Consider the following 17,032-nt stretch of genomic DNA (forward strand, 5'->3'; position numbering starts at 1 on the left):
AAGTTTTATCGTGTCGCAAAAAAGCTAAATAAAATTCCATCGATTGCACGAGTGCTCGTCCAAAATAATGTAATGATAATAGGAATTTTTCTTTATCCTCTTTCAAAGTTTATAGCTGCCTGATAAGCAAAGCTCCTCGATAAGTGATGGACAACATTTTTCTACGGCTATTTCCCATACTTTGAGTGCATGATAACAAGTGTTCGAGTGAAATCTTACAGCCAGAAAAATGTCCAGGTCATGAAGCAATAAACGAAGCAAAGCTTGAGGTAAAAAAGAGGTAAAAATAAATGCGTCAAACTCTACGCTGGCGCGCGTATAGAATTTAACGAGCTTGCAACCGCATGAATTGCCCCACGCAGCTGATTTTCATTTCACAAGGGCGCTGTCGTTATTTTTTCGTTCTCACTTTTCTCGTTTCGCCGTCACAAAAAAAAACGAAAGAAAGCAAGCGTCGAGGGACGAAGTGTTCTTGTTTCTTTCGCTCAAATGACACAAAAAAAGAAAGGTCTTACACGAGATTCGAAATATGAGCTCGAAAAAAGTATAAAACCTCGAAGATTCCTGCACCGATCTTTGTTTTTTTTTCTAAATTATTTATCACTACTTGCGTGCAGCGATGTTTGACCGTTTGCTGAAAAAACAGTGTGAGAGTGTTTTTAAAGGGTGCCATGTAATGCTTCGAAAATGTGTAAAAACAACAACGGCAGAGACAAGTCCTACGCGACAATATTTGGTCTTCTCTAATGAAAAGATGAAAAGTACAGTTACGTCGGGCTTGTAACGAGTGTGCGCGGGAGTAATTAAACACGAGTTGTTCTCTATTTCCAGTGGGAGCAGATAAATTGAGTGTTGGAAACAGTCACTTATGTGACTTTAGTAAGAACCTTAACTGAAGTGCGCGCACTGCACACAGTTAGCCAGCCAGCCGCGCTAGGCCAGCGGAGCAGCTTTGTAAAAACTTACAAATTGTCCGTGACAGTTCCGGCTTATTTAACCGTATTAGATTTCGAAAGTGTCTACATAATCTTTTATTACATAATTAAATCACGAGGATGTACAATATGTACTATGTTATTCTTGTAAATTTTCTGTGTCCTCAAGACGCTTGCGTTCATGACTTATTCTCTGTCAAACTCGAAAGGCCCGTTATTTCGGAAATGAACTCGAATATTCCAATAAAATTCAGTAACATTGATTTGTATTGTTCGCGGACCAAATTTTAAACGTGTTAAACAAAAAAGGCTTTGGGCCTATAAGTCAGATAAGTCAGAGAATCGATCATATAGACATACTTTGCTTTTTTGCAAGCTCAAGCGGAACACGGCGCGAGGTGTTTCGCGGGACAAAGTATAGGACAAAGAAGGAAAAGAAAGTATATAGAAGAAGAAAAGATTTGCTAAGGGCAATGTACACTGGAGCTTCTTTGTGAACTATTTTTTTTCTCCTCTTGTGTTACAGGCTACTCACTGCACACGTCTGTATGTACTTCGTGCTATGTGTACAGTACGCGCCCGAAGGCTAGTTCATTCGGCAGCTGTGTCAGACGCCATGAATATTTCTCTCTTTTTTGACAAAAATACAGGTGGTAATCTTAAGATCTGCAAATACTTTTACCGTGCGGAATATTTTTACATTGGAAAATTTGAAATGCTATTTCGTTGCAATATCCCCAAGATCAAGGCGTGCATTCGTGCGCGCGGCAAGGGGCGTTTGCTTTGGTTGAATACGCAAGAGCGAGACTTTTGATATCCCTCGGCATCTGCAGGTATTATCGACTTGCAATTTAGGCAAATCCATTTGGGTAAAGGGTAACACAGCAGAAAGAGCAAATATCAGAGCTGAGGTCAGAGAGGATTTCGAACAGAGGCTGTGTACACGGATGATACGGATTATTCGACAAACGAAGCTTGCAACTTCCATATGTATAAAAGCATCCCTCCATTTTACCCCGCGCACAGCAGCCAAGAATTCTCGAAGTGAGAGAAGCGCAACAGAAAAGAGTAGTGGGAGTTAGATATGCAAATTGCGTATACAGTCGAGCTACCGATAGCAGAATATTCCTTGATTTTTTGCTCTCCTGGAGAAATGAAAGGATCGAATGCAGTGGCACGGCTACTACTGTGTGCCGATAAGATGAATTTCAATCGATTCAAGACTGCGCACGATATACATGCACGCGCTTGTACCGTCGCAAGCTCCCAAGCGCATGAAGAAAATTGTATACTTCAATGAAGTTTAATAATAATACGAATCGAATATTTCTTTTTTTTTCTGAACATCGACTGTTTGAACTTTTTTTCTTCTTTTTCTAATTGTACCGATCGGACCTAGTAAAATTGCTCTGCAAAAGCCCGAGTCGTGCTCGCCATTGGATGCACAACGTCGCACACAGGAATATTTATGGCTGGTGGATCGGGACACTGGAACGGATAGACTGTGCAAGTTAAAATTTGAATAATTACTTTACGGATAAAAATTTCGGGGGAGTAGTCGTGTAATGTTACTAAAGTAAAGCTCACACGTGCTTTTGACAAATTCAGTTATAATATTCAATTATGATTAGTTAAAATTTTCTAAAAAAAAAAATGAAACTGGTTCACCACACTATTGATACTCGGTTATGTTCAATTAGTTTTGTTGAAAATAAAAAACGCACTCGAAAATATTGGTGGACGCTCAGCTCTACATGTTTCTACAGGCACACATTATGATATATGTGTTCGAGGCATAAAAAAACTCGTATCAACTCTCGAGCGGTAAATGTGAACATGTTCAGCCAATGCCGTAGACTATTTCTCTACATGATAAAATTGGTATTTTTATCAACACACGAGCGGCACACACAAAATAATCTATACGTGTATACGGAACATTTTTTTGAACCAAAGTGTATGGATGTATAATATTTGTTGCCACTACATGCTTCTCACATGAAAATGGAATTGTGATCTGTTACAAACTGTATATGGCAAATATAAATTTTTATTATTAAAAAAAAAACATTCGATTTTACGAGTGATGATCGACAAGTATCAGTGCAATCGGGTATAGAAAAAATTGAAAATAAATTAAAGTGCCGTTGAATTTCATTTTAAACCGAGTACGAATCAACAAGCTTTTACTCGATTACTGGATAAAAGAAGTGCATAATTAATGCTTATGAAGTATTGGCATTTATCAGTAGGAATTCTGCAATAATTACTCAGCATTTAAAAAATATACTGTAGAAACGATAATTTTGCTATTATAATAAAAAGTTGCATTTAGGATATAACTGAGTGTATTTCATTAACATATACGTCTGGTCGAATTATAGGAGCAATTAATTATATACGTGCATGGGTATGCATGATTGTTGTTTTGTACGTCAAAAACATACATCGTTCGAGTTTCTACGTATTATTTATGATAATGAATTATAACAAAAATCGTATACTCTTCTATATAATATGATGATAATAATATAAATGCAAGTGTAGAGATATATTATAATTTTACGAGTGAGAGCACAAAGCGGCAACTCGTGTATGATACACTTTCTCAAAAGTAGCTTTTGTTTTTCAAAAATACTCTGCATTGAAAACCTGTAGCTTCGTTTTTGTTTTATTTACACTTACGAGAAATTATCATTATCACCACCACCAACACCACCACCATTATCGTCATTATCGTCATCATCATCGTGGTCGTAAATCAAGTAGTCCAGAGAAGACGAAGCCGAGGAAAGATTCACCATTCAGCATCGGAATAGTAGAGAATTATTTACCAGGGTTAGGAATCAGAAAACGTAATTTCAACATTTATATGAAATGCTAAGTCACTGCAGAAATTACCAGCGAGGGAAACACGAAATGGAAAAAACCGTTTTTTAAAAAAAAATCTTTTTTTTGTTATTATACTTTTCCGCATGTCATGCATACATAAACATATAAATGTACATATAAATATTTGGTAAAAAGACGCTATGTGCACATATTATTCGTTTTAATTTACTTTTTTTGCGACATTTGTGAGGGCGCGCACAGAGCAGTAAAGACTTATAGCAGCGACCAACAGCTGTTCGTTCGTTCTCTTTTTTTCCAACGCTCGCGCTCGCAATATTTTTACCGTGAAAACATTTTCCCACAATTTTGATGCTTTCTCTGTGCACCGGACTTTCGTGCGAGAGCTTCATTTCACTCCGTTCAGGTTGAATCGATTTCAATGTCATATCGAGGCTAAAGTTTAAACTTAAGAGTTTCACGGAGGATAATGAAGTTCTCGGATGCGCCGATAAATTTTCTTCTTTCTTTCATTTTATGTAACTGTACTTCGCTGTATGTACTTTGGCTCACTTTTCATTTTCACGCGAGCGAGTCTCTACATATAATGAAAGATAAAAAAATTTCGGCGAAGTTGTTGCTCAGCGTGAAGCCGTATTGAATACAATGCGGTATAAAAAAGAGAGCCCCTTGGACTTTGATAAGGTCGCAGCTTGGAATTTTCAACGAAATTTATTCTCCGTAATTGCTTTTAATTTTGCAGTCATTCATTTTCCACCGGGTTTAGCTTTCTCTTTTTCTCTTTACTAGTAGTTTTTCATAGTCGTCGCAGTTCCATTCGGCAAACACCGCACGTAAAAGCCACGTACGCTCAGTTGCACATTTCGACTCTTTTCTCGATTACCCTTATACTTAGCGGTTATATGCGACAGAGAGAAAGAGAGAGAAAGAAAGAAATTGTGCGGATATTAATTACGAGAAAATTGTAATATTTACTGCAACAATTGCTCGCGACCAATGCTTTAAAGAAAATTAGAAATATATATAATTTTGTTAACCACGTGCAACTGAACTGCGACAAGTTATGAATAATAAAAGTTCACTTCAATTACGAGTAAGATAAAAGCCTAAAAAAAGTACTCGAACGATTAGTTCGCATATACTCGAATCGACACGTTCGTATGGTAGCGAAACGAATAATTGCGTGCGTATCCCGAGTAACGACTCGGGAGAGGCAAAGCAGATATTAATTACTACAGAGTAGTGCCTCGCACGCGTCATGCAAATGTTAACGATACAATCGATACGCGATTTGTGTTCGTCACGTATACTTGGCACTCCCTCTATATCTTTCTCTTTTCCAATTGTAATGAGGAGAGAGAGAGAGGCCTTAATTGCCGTTTCTCGCGCCTGCCTATGCGCAGTTTTAGATGGTATTGTGAGATCTTGCGCGCTCTATACGTGTATATGTGTGCATACACGTACTCGCCGTTCTGTTGCGCGTCAAGCTCTAGTTTTCCAATTTAGCTCGAGGGGTATTATTCGCCGGCGCAACTCGATGTATACAGCAGCGACTCTCGAAGTAATTCGAACGGTGCTTTGCGAGTCGAGCGCGCACCAGCCATCGCGTTCCCGATGCTAAATAATTAATTAAACAATAATTACATCGACGGATAATCGCGCGCAAATTTTACGCAGGAAATGCTTGTCGTTGTTGCGTCGCTTATACGCGAACGTTGGAAAAAAAGAACGAACGAATTGGCGTCGTCGTATTATATACGTACTGTATGCGACGTTGAATATGCACCATTTTTCGATATTTACAGTGGGAAACGTCGATACATCATATCATACGTATAATTAATTGAGAAAAGGTCGACGTTTCCCGAGTGCACGGCGGCGTCAACGTCTGCGCGGTCGTACGTATTACTGCCTTTTATATTTCAAGTGCGTTATACAGAGGACTCGATGAACGTCAACTCACCCCCTTGAAGCTGCGGCTTGCCGAGTTCCACGTAGAATAGCGCATCCTTCTCATAAGAGTCTTCTTCAATTATCGTAAGATTTATGACTTTTCTGAAACACAAAAGAAAACAAATTATGGTTATGTATTGAACTTATGTATTGTAATATAAAGATGGATAGGTGTACTCGGTCAGAAAAATATGCATACAATAAAAATGGATAAAGTTTCTTGGAAAAGCAATCACAGGTTGCATCAAACGAGAGAAGCCGAACGGTCAGCAAAATGCGCGTACATTATTTCAGCCTCGATAGAAGAAGCTTCAGCTTTCTTTGGAAATCTTGAGTAACTCCTCAACTTCTCGAAAGTCTCGACTACGGGCTACGAGGGCGCTATCGGTAATACTCGAAAGCAACACAAAGTTGTACTTCAGTTCATCGGCCGAAACTTTAAATTATCAGAAAAACTTTTTTCCTACTTTTCCTCTCGATCGAGATGTATCTAAAATAGTCTATGCGTGGAATGATTTAGGTCGAGGTAGCAAGCAACAAAGTCATCGTCTGGCGTCGTCATCATCGTCATCAGATCGAGGAGGCAACATTATTAACTGACCGATAAGAGTCAAGTTTCTGCAAATAATTTGATTGCCAAAGAGGAGCTTACATACATGCATATTAGCCGAAACGATGAGCGACAGCGAACGTATACTCTGCTGGACGACTTCCGCCTGCACTGCGCCGAAATTGTATAACAGCTTGTAGCGACAAGCTCGTCGGTGCTTAATGAAGTTATTTACAGGGCGACGCGCACTGCACCAGTATATGATTATGTGCATGCGTCCTGTGACGTTCCTTGTACCATCGTTAGGTAATATTGTTTTGAAATGTACACGTACGCAGGCATCCGCGATTTTCTTAAAGCGTAATTCGGAGTTACAGGGCACGCCCCGAGCGCTCTCAGAGTCTCTTGTACATAAACATTTCTACATATACCTGTATATTTAATTTAGCCTCACACTCGCGAGAAGCGATAGTATGCGTTTTATGCCGATGAAAGGAATTCCATTACTCGATAACAGCTCTGGGAAAGAAAGGCGGCACATACATAGAGCTTGCGCGCGCGCGTCCATTACCTTACGGATATATAATCTACTTTTTTAGAGTCCGGATATCTGCACGAAAGCTCGCTTTAGTTGGTCGACATCGCTGCCTGAGCGCGGAAAACTCGTAACCCAAACTACTTTCCATGCACTCTCGGGCTTCTTTTCTCACTCTCTACTTGTGTGTGTGTGTACTACATTATGAATACATCTATATACATGTATCAGCCCTCGAGTTCAGGTACTGTTCAGAGTTGAGTGGATTCAATTTTCTTCCACATCGAGCTACACAGGCAACTACACTGGCACAGGTCCATGTATAATGTTAGGGCGGCTGCTCCTGAGCTTCGATGCAATGCACTGAGACTCATAGAGCAAGAGGTGCGATCATAGCCGCAGCTCCACTGAACTTTGAGCGTATGTACAGTTGAGGCCTACGCGTGTTTGACATTTTTTTCATATAATGACTTTGTTTGAATTTTTAAAAGCATCCAATGTAGCGAAACATCGATTGCTACTTGACCATTGTGCCACAATAAAGCATGCTAAAAAGCGCTACAGTGTAAAAATTATTGGTAAATTTCAAGTACACTTGACTCGTACTATTGTACTCTTGACGTTTGTATTCAAATATAGATATACTATATAATAACTTTTAACATTATTGTATTTTCATTTTAAAAACAAAAAACTTACTCTTAAAAGCCAATGACTTTTATGTGAAAAATATTGTATTAATTCTAAAATTAATAAAATTCAGTACTTTTATTAAAATTAAAGGAAATATGCTGTATATTTACTTGACCAATACGTAAATTTTTAAAGAAAGACTGGTTCTATTTTAAAAGTATCTTAAAATGGTAGAAAATACAAAGTTTTAAAATATTGTTTTAAGGCAATTTATAAATTAACAATTATAAGTTACCGCTAGATGGCGTATGACCGGATTCTCGGAAACCAAAAAAGAATAGGTAAAGTTTTAGATTCAAATGAAAATAATTTTTAAAAAAGATCATGCTTTGTTTTGTCCTTAGAGCCTACCTAAATTTTCGAATCGAATTTCAGTTGAAATGCAAATATCTTAAAATACAATAAACATGACCCTGGTAGAAATGCAACATTTTTTGACCGATAGTGTAACGCTTTTTCTCATATAAAATGGCCATTTAATGGACATTTGCCATGAATGGCCATTAAATGGCCATTTTATATGAGAAAAAGCGTTACACTATCGGTCAAAAAATGTTGCATTTCTACCAGGGGAATATTAGGCCATTTTATTTGAAATTAAATCCATATGCTAATGCCTTAAAATTAGTATTTATAAATTGAAATGTTGATCAAGTATATTACAAATTCCTGTACTTCAATTCTTGAAGCAAGATGAATGTTGTAATTACCATTCACTTACTATGAACACTTGTTGACTTGTAGTAAAAATCAAGATCTACTAGAAATCGCTTTATTAAAATCCGGGTTAGAAAATTTCTTCCAGTATTAAACTTAAATAGATCATTTATAGAGTTTACATTAGAGAATGTAACAATTTAAAATGATTATCATCAAAATTTGATTTATCCGTTCCATAATGAGGACACTGGATCAAGTAGTTTTGAACTCTAATGAAATGCAACATTTTTTGACCAATAGTGTAACGCTTTTTCTCATATAAAATGGCCATTTAATGGTCATTTGCCATGAATGGCCATTAAATGGCCATTTTATTTGAGAAAAAGCGTTACACTATTGGTCAAAAAATGTTGCATTTCTACCAGGGTTCTTTCATACAGTTTAGATAACGAATAACTTGATACGATTTTAGTGGAATTGTATACTTGATTCTTTAGTTCACACATGAGATATGATCCACAATAGGAATGTATACCTTAACCCAATTGTTGATTATTTTTTCTAATTCCACGCAACGAACATTTGAATCAATTGCGACTGTAGCATTGCACAAGGAAAGGGTAATTTTCACTCGATTTGCCGAAACGGCGTGGAGCGCAGCGTCCGAATAGTTTTCGCGCGCTTTTAGCTTTCTCCGACACTGAAGCGCATGCACTCATGCCGCCACGCATAACAATACTTGCCCTTTTACGAGGTCAAGGCTCATTACCTGCATGCAAGTCGACCTTGTTCCTCTCTCATTCTCTCGCAGTCCCGGGCAATTTGTTCGCTCACGCGCCAACTCGTCGTGTATACCAGTAGAGCTATCTAGCTAGACGATACGCGGGCACGCTATTCGCCGCTTATAGGCATTTTCTAGACCCTTTTGTCTACTTATATAATGTATATATACGATTCGTGATTCCCTTCTGCCTCGTGGAGCAGAGTCTCTTGCTGCTTATGTACGAACTTTCGGGATTTGAATGCCACTGTACTGAAGCGAGCGAGAAGAAAGATGTCGTGCGAACGAACGAATAGTCGAAAAAACTACTTCCGGTAGTTTTGCTATTGACTCTGTAGGGAATAATGAATGAACGTTTAATTTAAATTGCACTCGAATATTCGGCGTTAGAAACAGCACATGCGAATAGACTTTTAGAAAATGAATAAAAATAAATAAATTCCAGTCACGAGAGATATCCTGCTCGAAATTGAATCAAAATTAGACTAAAAGTACACGGCATCCTTTGAGCAACTTTTCATTAAAAATTTAAACTTTATTTCCGCAAAAATAAAGAAGCGCTTCCTTTCGCGTACAGCGTATATTTAGTCGAGTTTAAAGGTTGTGCTTCGCAAACGCTCGCACCCTTATCCCATAGGAGATCGTTGCAACTTTTGTAGAGAGCTAAAATGCACTCTAATTTTTCTCACGTATCTCGTATAACTCTCGTTTCTCTGCTACACATGCACACACGCGCGCGCTCACCACCGCAATGCAATCCAAATTCGCAGTTATTTTTCTTGCAAAGCCCTTCGTACAGAAATCATATATATTATGTAATTTTTTTGCAAAAAACTTTTTCCAGATATTTGTATAGGTGCCCCGTTTCAGCACGCTATAAGCGTCGAGGATGAGCTGATCCGAGGAAAATGTATTTCCGGAAAATGAAGGTTTTTCATGGCCCGTCGATTGAGCAAATATTAGCTCACGGGTCCGTAAAAAATGAACGGCGCGGTGAGACATTTTCAGACAGGCGAGAGGAAAATCGGAAAGCGTGTTATAGTCTGAAGGCGGAGTGATTTTTAATTCAGAGGTCGAATTTCGAATTCGAAAGCTATAAAAGTATCTCAATATTATAGTTCGTGTCTGGAATTAATCCTAAAATTGAGCATTCGCACATTGTTGTAAGATGTAATTAAGTATAAAAGATGAATAAAATGTTTCATCGCTTATTAGTTGATAAAATCAAAACCAGAAAAGTATTATTTTTTTATTTGTAACTTATGATGAACATCTATCATATTTTATGCAAACTTTGATAACTTGGAAAGTACCGAAATATCAATTTATAATTTAATATGCTTTAGTATTATTGTATATTACGTTTCTTAAATTAAGAAAGTTAAAAGATGATTTTTTTCCAGATCAAAGTGCAAAAGTAATAAATATAATTTGAGCGCAGAAGTAGCTACATACTTTTTACCGCTCGGATCAGTAAAGTCAATATAGCTCGCATGGAAAAAACGGCAAAAAAGTGTATTAGCGTTGCGTCGTGGTTCAAAGACATATACGGAAGATACTCATTCTTTTGACCCTCAAATACGAGAAAGAAACGGATCGATTTAAAGATACAATATAATCCATAACGAAAAACTCAGGAAAAATGTCTGCTCGACTTCTCAACCCCCAGGCTCCTATCGAGTTGTAGTTGGAGAAATTGACATACATCCGCCCCCAAGGAAAAGTCATCGGGCATTCGACGATGTTTGTGGGGGCCTTTGTTCTCTCTCAGTTTCAATCAATAAATGATAAGACAAGAAAAATTAGTAACTCAGGCCAGTGAAACTTGAGACTAAGAAAACAATTTGTTTATGCGATTTTTTATCAATTATATATAAGATTCAAATCAAAATTGCTTATTTCTCCGATTTCCTTTTCGTTCCTAGAGAAAAAACAAGCCGTGATGCATCTACGATCGAAAATCGATAAAGTAATGAAGTTACAATAAAAAAGTTCCAATACCACTTTTTTCTCCATCAAACAGACGCGAGTTTTTTATATTTTTCATTTCGAGCGCGTAATTTTGAATATACTTTAGGAGAAAGTAAGAAAAACTTCAGTGAAACTTCGAAATTAAATTAGTCAATATGATTACGCACTCGTATAAGCGTGTCGGGAAGTTCAGTTGTAAGCAAAAAAAAAAGGAAGAATCATGCATGAAAAATAGTGTCCTAATTAAACCTTAAATTAAAAAAAGTATTTTTCTTCCACAAAAAAAAACAATGAACAATCATGTGTATGAAATACCACCTCTGCACGTCAATTAGATTTTGGCAGAGACTTTAGCTGGAGTCATGCAAATGCGTTCGTGTGTGTGTCGTGTACACGATGGTAGGAAATAGCTCTTAAAGTATACACAATGGGTGTAATCGACAGGTCCTACAGTGAAGGTTCACTCGATGAGTTACAAAAGCAAAGGTGCGCACATGAAGTCTCGAACCTCCCCTATATCGCGTGCGAGTAAAAGTTGACAAAGCTTCGATTCGATTACTAATTTATCGAGGCACTGCGCGTGTAAACCTTTGTACTTTCAATCTAAATCTGTGCTTCAATATGATAAGGAATCAATGTTTGGGGTTTGAGTAAACGAATTAGGAGGTTTCATTTAAAGTTTAATATTTCATTTATAATTCATTTAATTGATGAAATCAACCAAAACTAAAATAATGAAAACTTCAAATCATTCAAAAATATTTTATCAACTCAAATTTGAAGAAGTCATTACATGAGTAAAATAAAAGCGCCTGCGAAAGTTACAGATATCGCAAGTATAGCTTGTCCCTTTTAATTTTGAAAGAATGTAAATTCACGAATGATGTGAATTTTCATAAAAGTTTATAGATGCAATGACATAGGTAAGGTTGCACGACTGTTGCCACTGCATAAAAGTTCCCTGCGTGCGGCATCGAGAAGTTAAAAGTGATTACTTTTGCAAAATATGTCGAAATATTATTGTTATGATGCCAAGAGTTGTTTCATTATTACCAAGTTTATAACTTGATGCGGGGGCAGCACTCCGTTACGGTTAAGACTAAAAATGAAAAGTTTATTTGCTGCGTTGAAAACATTAAAATTATACTGTGAAGTATATGAAAGTATAACAGAGCTCTAGGAATCTTAACTGAGCATACGTTTAAGCGAAAATATATGTATGTTTTTTCTTCGAATTTGGCCCTCGAGAATAAAGAAGAAAAAACTCATAGAGATTTATCGAAATGAAAAAATGTCAAAACAATAAAATTAAACGGTTTGCAAATGACAATAATCTATTGTGATACGTGTTGCGTCAAGAGTTAAAAGTTGAGATTATTTTCTACGATCATTATACTTGAATCGTCCATTTGTATTTTTTTGGTATTAAAGCCATAGATTCAAAACATGCAAAAGTTTTTACTTCTATATGAAAATAGAAAAGACTTGTTTAACCTGACCGCGCATCCACGGACACATCCATCATTGATTTGGTTTTATTTTTTCCACAGCTTAAGTAAACCGTTAGAAGTTTTGCTTCTACAAACATACATCGACTATAGATCCATTTATATTTTAGATATATATTTAGTGTTTTTCAGTCATATTTATATGGTTTCGCAACGAACTAACGTCATTACATGAAGTTCAACATTTGGAATGCTCAAATGCGTAATGTCAATATCTTACGACCAGTCATTTACCATAAATTTAAAAAAGATGGATAATACCAGTGAAAAAAGGAAAAAAATTACGAACCATTTTACCTAATCGCAAGGTGTTTTCCCGACTATTCGCAGCGTTCATAAACGCATCGACTTTCGTTCATCGTGTCAAGTCATTAACCTTCCCGCAAGTATATCAAAGTAAGCGAGCTGTAAACGTTAAAGTAGTTCGGCGAGTCATTTCACTCAACCCTCACTATCTCTCTCTTTCCTTTCCCAAGACCTAAGACCGCGTATACAAGCTTTGTATATAATACGTTTTTATTATAAATACCGCACCAGTGAGCTGTAAGGCGAGCGTCGCGCTTTTTTTTTGACGAGCCGCAACGTCTAGTACGACATGCACATGCGCTCGTGGTGCCAGTTTATGAATACACAGGCACATAGACGCGCGCGATGCGTGGGCCGCTGAACGTCGTTAAAAAGGTAGATATATACACACGTCCCTCAAGTAGGTATACATAAGCTCAAGAGACAGGAAAGAAAAGCTTACCTACTTACACGTGTATATACCTGAAATTATGCAGTATGCATGTACGTATATGAACACAACACACGATTACACAGACATACACAGGTGCGCGTGAGTTACGTAAGATAATAGGTAATAGCTCTATTTGTATAGATTCGCGGAAGTGAATTATACATGTAGGTGAAAAATCGAAATTATAAGCTTGGAAAAAGATGAACCGCGATGAAAATCATAAGTGTATTTATCAAGGCAGTTACGCGTATTCCATGTTATTTCAAAATATTTTTTTTATCAAAAACAAAACAATAAAATCTCAAATATCCATAAATAATGTACTTTCTATACGTGATTAAAGACTTTACGTATTTGTGCACGCAAGAAGTCAATGAAAGCATGCAGCGATACTTTACAGTAGGGAAATGGAGCTTTTTCAAGGCAACGAGGTCCTTATCGACAGCATCTCATTTATGCAGTGCAGTTAAGTTGAAAAATGCTAGCCTTGCTCGTAATGTACGCGTGCTCGCGATCATCTAGGCCGAAACTCGATCGTCACATGCGTGCCGTGCAATTTATGTTTTTTTTTTTATTATATGTCTAGAGAGGTAAGCGAATTTAATGTATTATACACGTTAATCTTACTACGCAGATTCAGCGATGCACGAGCCGATTTACAATGTACGTAAAAATATGTAAAAGTTCGTTCTCGCCACACGAGGGAGATTATAAACTGCTCGCAGGCGTAAACGCGCAAGCTTTTGCGTACGCGATACACACTTTGACGCGCGCAGCAACACTTCGCTCACACGGGGGGCTTCGCTCATGAGTATAATTTGTGGATCGTTCGTGCTCTACGTTACTAGGAATTACCGTGATCGATCTCGGCTTTGATTGTAGAATTACGTCGATTGCATCGACAATAACTAGAGCCCAGAGAATTTTCATAGCCGATGGAGCGAAAAAACTTCATCTAGCTTTTTTTTATTCGAACTCACTGATTACTAATGTAAAATATGAGTTTTTAGAAAAAGGTAAAATTTTTTTTATGAATAAGTAATTTTTATAAAAAAAAATTTTTTTGATAGTAAAAATAATTTTTTAACTTCTTTAACGATTTTTAAAAATATTCTTATTCTTGTTATTTTTTTCTTGTCTGCATAATTCAGAGTATACGAGATCCTGTGTGCCATAAAATCACAAAACTTCTAAGCTCGTGAACGCTTCGTTCTCGGTATGTTTATGATATCCGACGATCAACGCCATGCCGAGAGATCGCGTCGAAAGGCTGAAATATGTGTGAAGCGCGCGTGCGAGGCGCCTATACATCGATTAACGTCCAACAGACGCTGGAAGTGAAAGAGAAAAAAAAGACTCGACAGTGGCAATACGATATTTTCACTTTATAACATAAAGTATAACACAGAGAGTATAACCCAGAGTGTAGGGTGTTGAGATACACCTAATCGGAGCAAACTTGTGATTTCATGAAGCACCTACGCACCCATATATAGCACAAATACATTTGGATCGATTCAACATCATGTAAAGCTATAAATATCTTAGAGTAATGAGAAGAATTCATAAATACTCGTACGAAGCAGCAGGGGATCAGGGGGGGAGGAGTCACGCATGATGACCTCGTATTTAAGCGTATACAAATGAAAGCGCGAGAGAGCGGCTTGTTGTCAGTGCTTCGCTCTCAACTATATAGCACCCCTGTTACATGATGATGAATTAGCGAGTTTCAATGCGTGCTTTTAGGGAAAGGGGCGCTCGTATCTGGATATAAGAGAAGAGAAAAAAGGCATCAAATTTGAGGTCATTTTTGCACACACAATAATGATGCGAACTCGTGCATAAGAGGATACGCAGTAAAGCTCGTCACGCTCGAGAACAAAATTGACGACCCATTTCGGAGTGAAAAAAGTAAAAAACTAAAAAAAAGTTTTCTGCTTGCAAATTTTCGGAGATCGACTCGATTGAGATGGCGCGAACATAACTCCAATTTCGTAACACCCCAGTTGTTTAATCGGATTTTTAATTTTATATTACTTATAAATAAGTCGATTTGACGAACGATAAATGATAATGCTGTACTATTTGTAGCGAGAAATGTATCATTTCTGGAGAGAGGGTATTATATATATAAAGCTTTCGCTCGGGTTCTTATGTTTCGTAGCTGCTCTCAGCGAAGAAATTTTTAGAAATATTTAGCCACTATAACTTTCGAGTTTAAGACCACTCGAGCTGTGCGAACGATCGAGCGAGCAAACGGCCCATGGAACCGTATCAAAATGATATCAATTTTCTTCAAACGAATGAATCGAGTTTATTCACACACCAAAATTGAGACGTCGAAATATACGTTTCAATTTTCTTAACACGTGCCGTACACTCTTTCATTATGAATCCGATGTAATATAGCAAGTGCGCATAAAAAAAACGCTCAAACGTGCATGTAATATTCAGCTCACATTAGAAGGCACTTGCCCTGAGAATATGAGTACGTAAACGTTGCGTACATTAAGCCATGAGCAAACATGAGTTTAAGCGTGCGTCGGAGTCTCTAAAAACGTATACGCACTCAAAGGAGTAATATACACTACTGCGAGGATTTCCCTAGATCCCTGTTAAAAAGTTTGGCTTGCAAAAGACTCTCAAGGCCCATAAAAAAATTATATTTAATTGAGACGAGTCGCAATGTAGAGGTGCTTCTTTAAAGCGATACTTTTTGGACCCTCAAAAGTCGTACGGAAAAAAAGGTGGTCCATTACACGCGAAAAATATTCTCAAAATTAAGATGTACGCTCGACTATCGCACATTATATCTGCATGCGATGTGTGCCTGAATTGTACGTTTGTATATATCACCTATGACAATGGAATTCCCCGAGCTTACACCTCTACGACCAGCTGACACTCGAGAGCTTTGGAAGGGCAGAGGGAGAGTGAGGGCTGGATAGAGGTGCATATATATGTGCCGAGAGGGACAGAGATATGAAGATATGACGTTGGTGAATGATCACACGTTTGCAAGCTCTTACGTATAAGCAGCGCGCGCGCACACACACACACACATATCCGAGCGGCGGCAATGATTCTCTCTTTCTCCGACACGTCGTTCAGGGTCATAAAGCACATCATACACATACATTATCATATAGAGCAGTATTGTAGAATGCGCTTGCATATACTTGTACACATATATTCTTGCACATAGTGTAATGTGCAGTGGCTTCGCGATCGATCTCCTTCTTTCTCGCATCGTATATATGTATACTCACAAAGCCGGTGCTTTTGTTCCAGACGTGCATCACTTTACTTCTTCAAGTGCAAAAAAAATATATATATAACGAATATACATTTGAAACTTGAACGGATGACGCTTTGGATGCGGGCTATTTTTAAGACTCGTACAACTTCTTGTACAGAGGCTCTTGGTCCAGTGAATTCACGCGAGTTTACGAACATTGAGCTTTTTACTGTCAAAAATTCATGTTTTCGACCTAGCAGGGGTCAATGAAAAAAATACTGCACCAATCAAAAAAAAATTTTTGCGCGAGCTTACGCTGCAGAAAAACTTTTCAAATTTCGGCTACACCCTGATCACGCACAAACCACCTATCTTTCATCAAATCTCGACAGCTGTCCGAAAAAAAACTTTATTCATTTCGACGTCCCGTTGCTATCTCTCTCTCCGAATCACAGCGTTCGGATTCGCGTTGGCGTAACAAAATGTATCTTATTGCTAATTTACCGCGACGATGCATTATTGCGCGAGGCTTTTTAACCGCGCTGGCTCGTACACTAGAAGCTCTATACGATGGCAAAACACGAGTGAGGGCTTTAACCCTTATGAAAAATGCATGCGG

At 37.7% G+C, this 17,032-nt stretch overlaps 1 protein-coding gene across 3 annotated transcripts in view; it reads right to left on the reverse strand.

Annotated features, from left to right (window-relative positions):
• Positions 1-17,032, reverse strand: part of LOC106651945 (sodium/calcium exchanger 3) — a 96,394-nt gene that overhangs the window by 60,197 nt on the left and 19,165 nt on the right. For all 3 annotated transcript variants that reach the window (XM_023460074.1, XM_014370654.2, XM_023460073.1), the window contains exon 3: positions 5,749-5,840. In XM_023460074.1, the coding sequence (XP_023315842.1) occupies positions 5,749-5,840 (92 nt within the window). The remainder of the gene's footprint in view (positions 1-5,748; positions 5,841-17,032) is intronic.

Source organism: Trichogramma pretiosum, unplaced genomic scaffold, assembly GCF_000599845.2.
Source record: "Trichogramma pretiosum strain Unisexual culture from Peru unplaced genomic scaffold, Tpre_2.0 scaffold42, whole genome shotgun sequence".
In the NCBI taxonomy this organism is placed as follows: domain Eukaryota; kingdom Metazoa; phylum Arthropoda; class Insecta; order Hymenoptera; family Trichogrammatidae; genus Trichogramma; species Trichogramma pretiosum.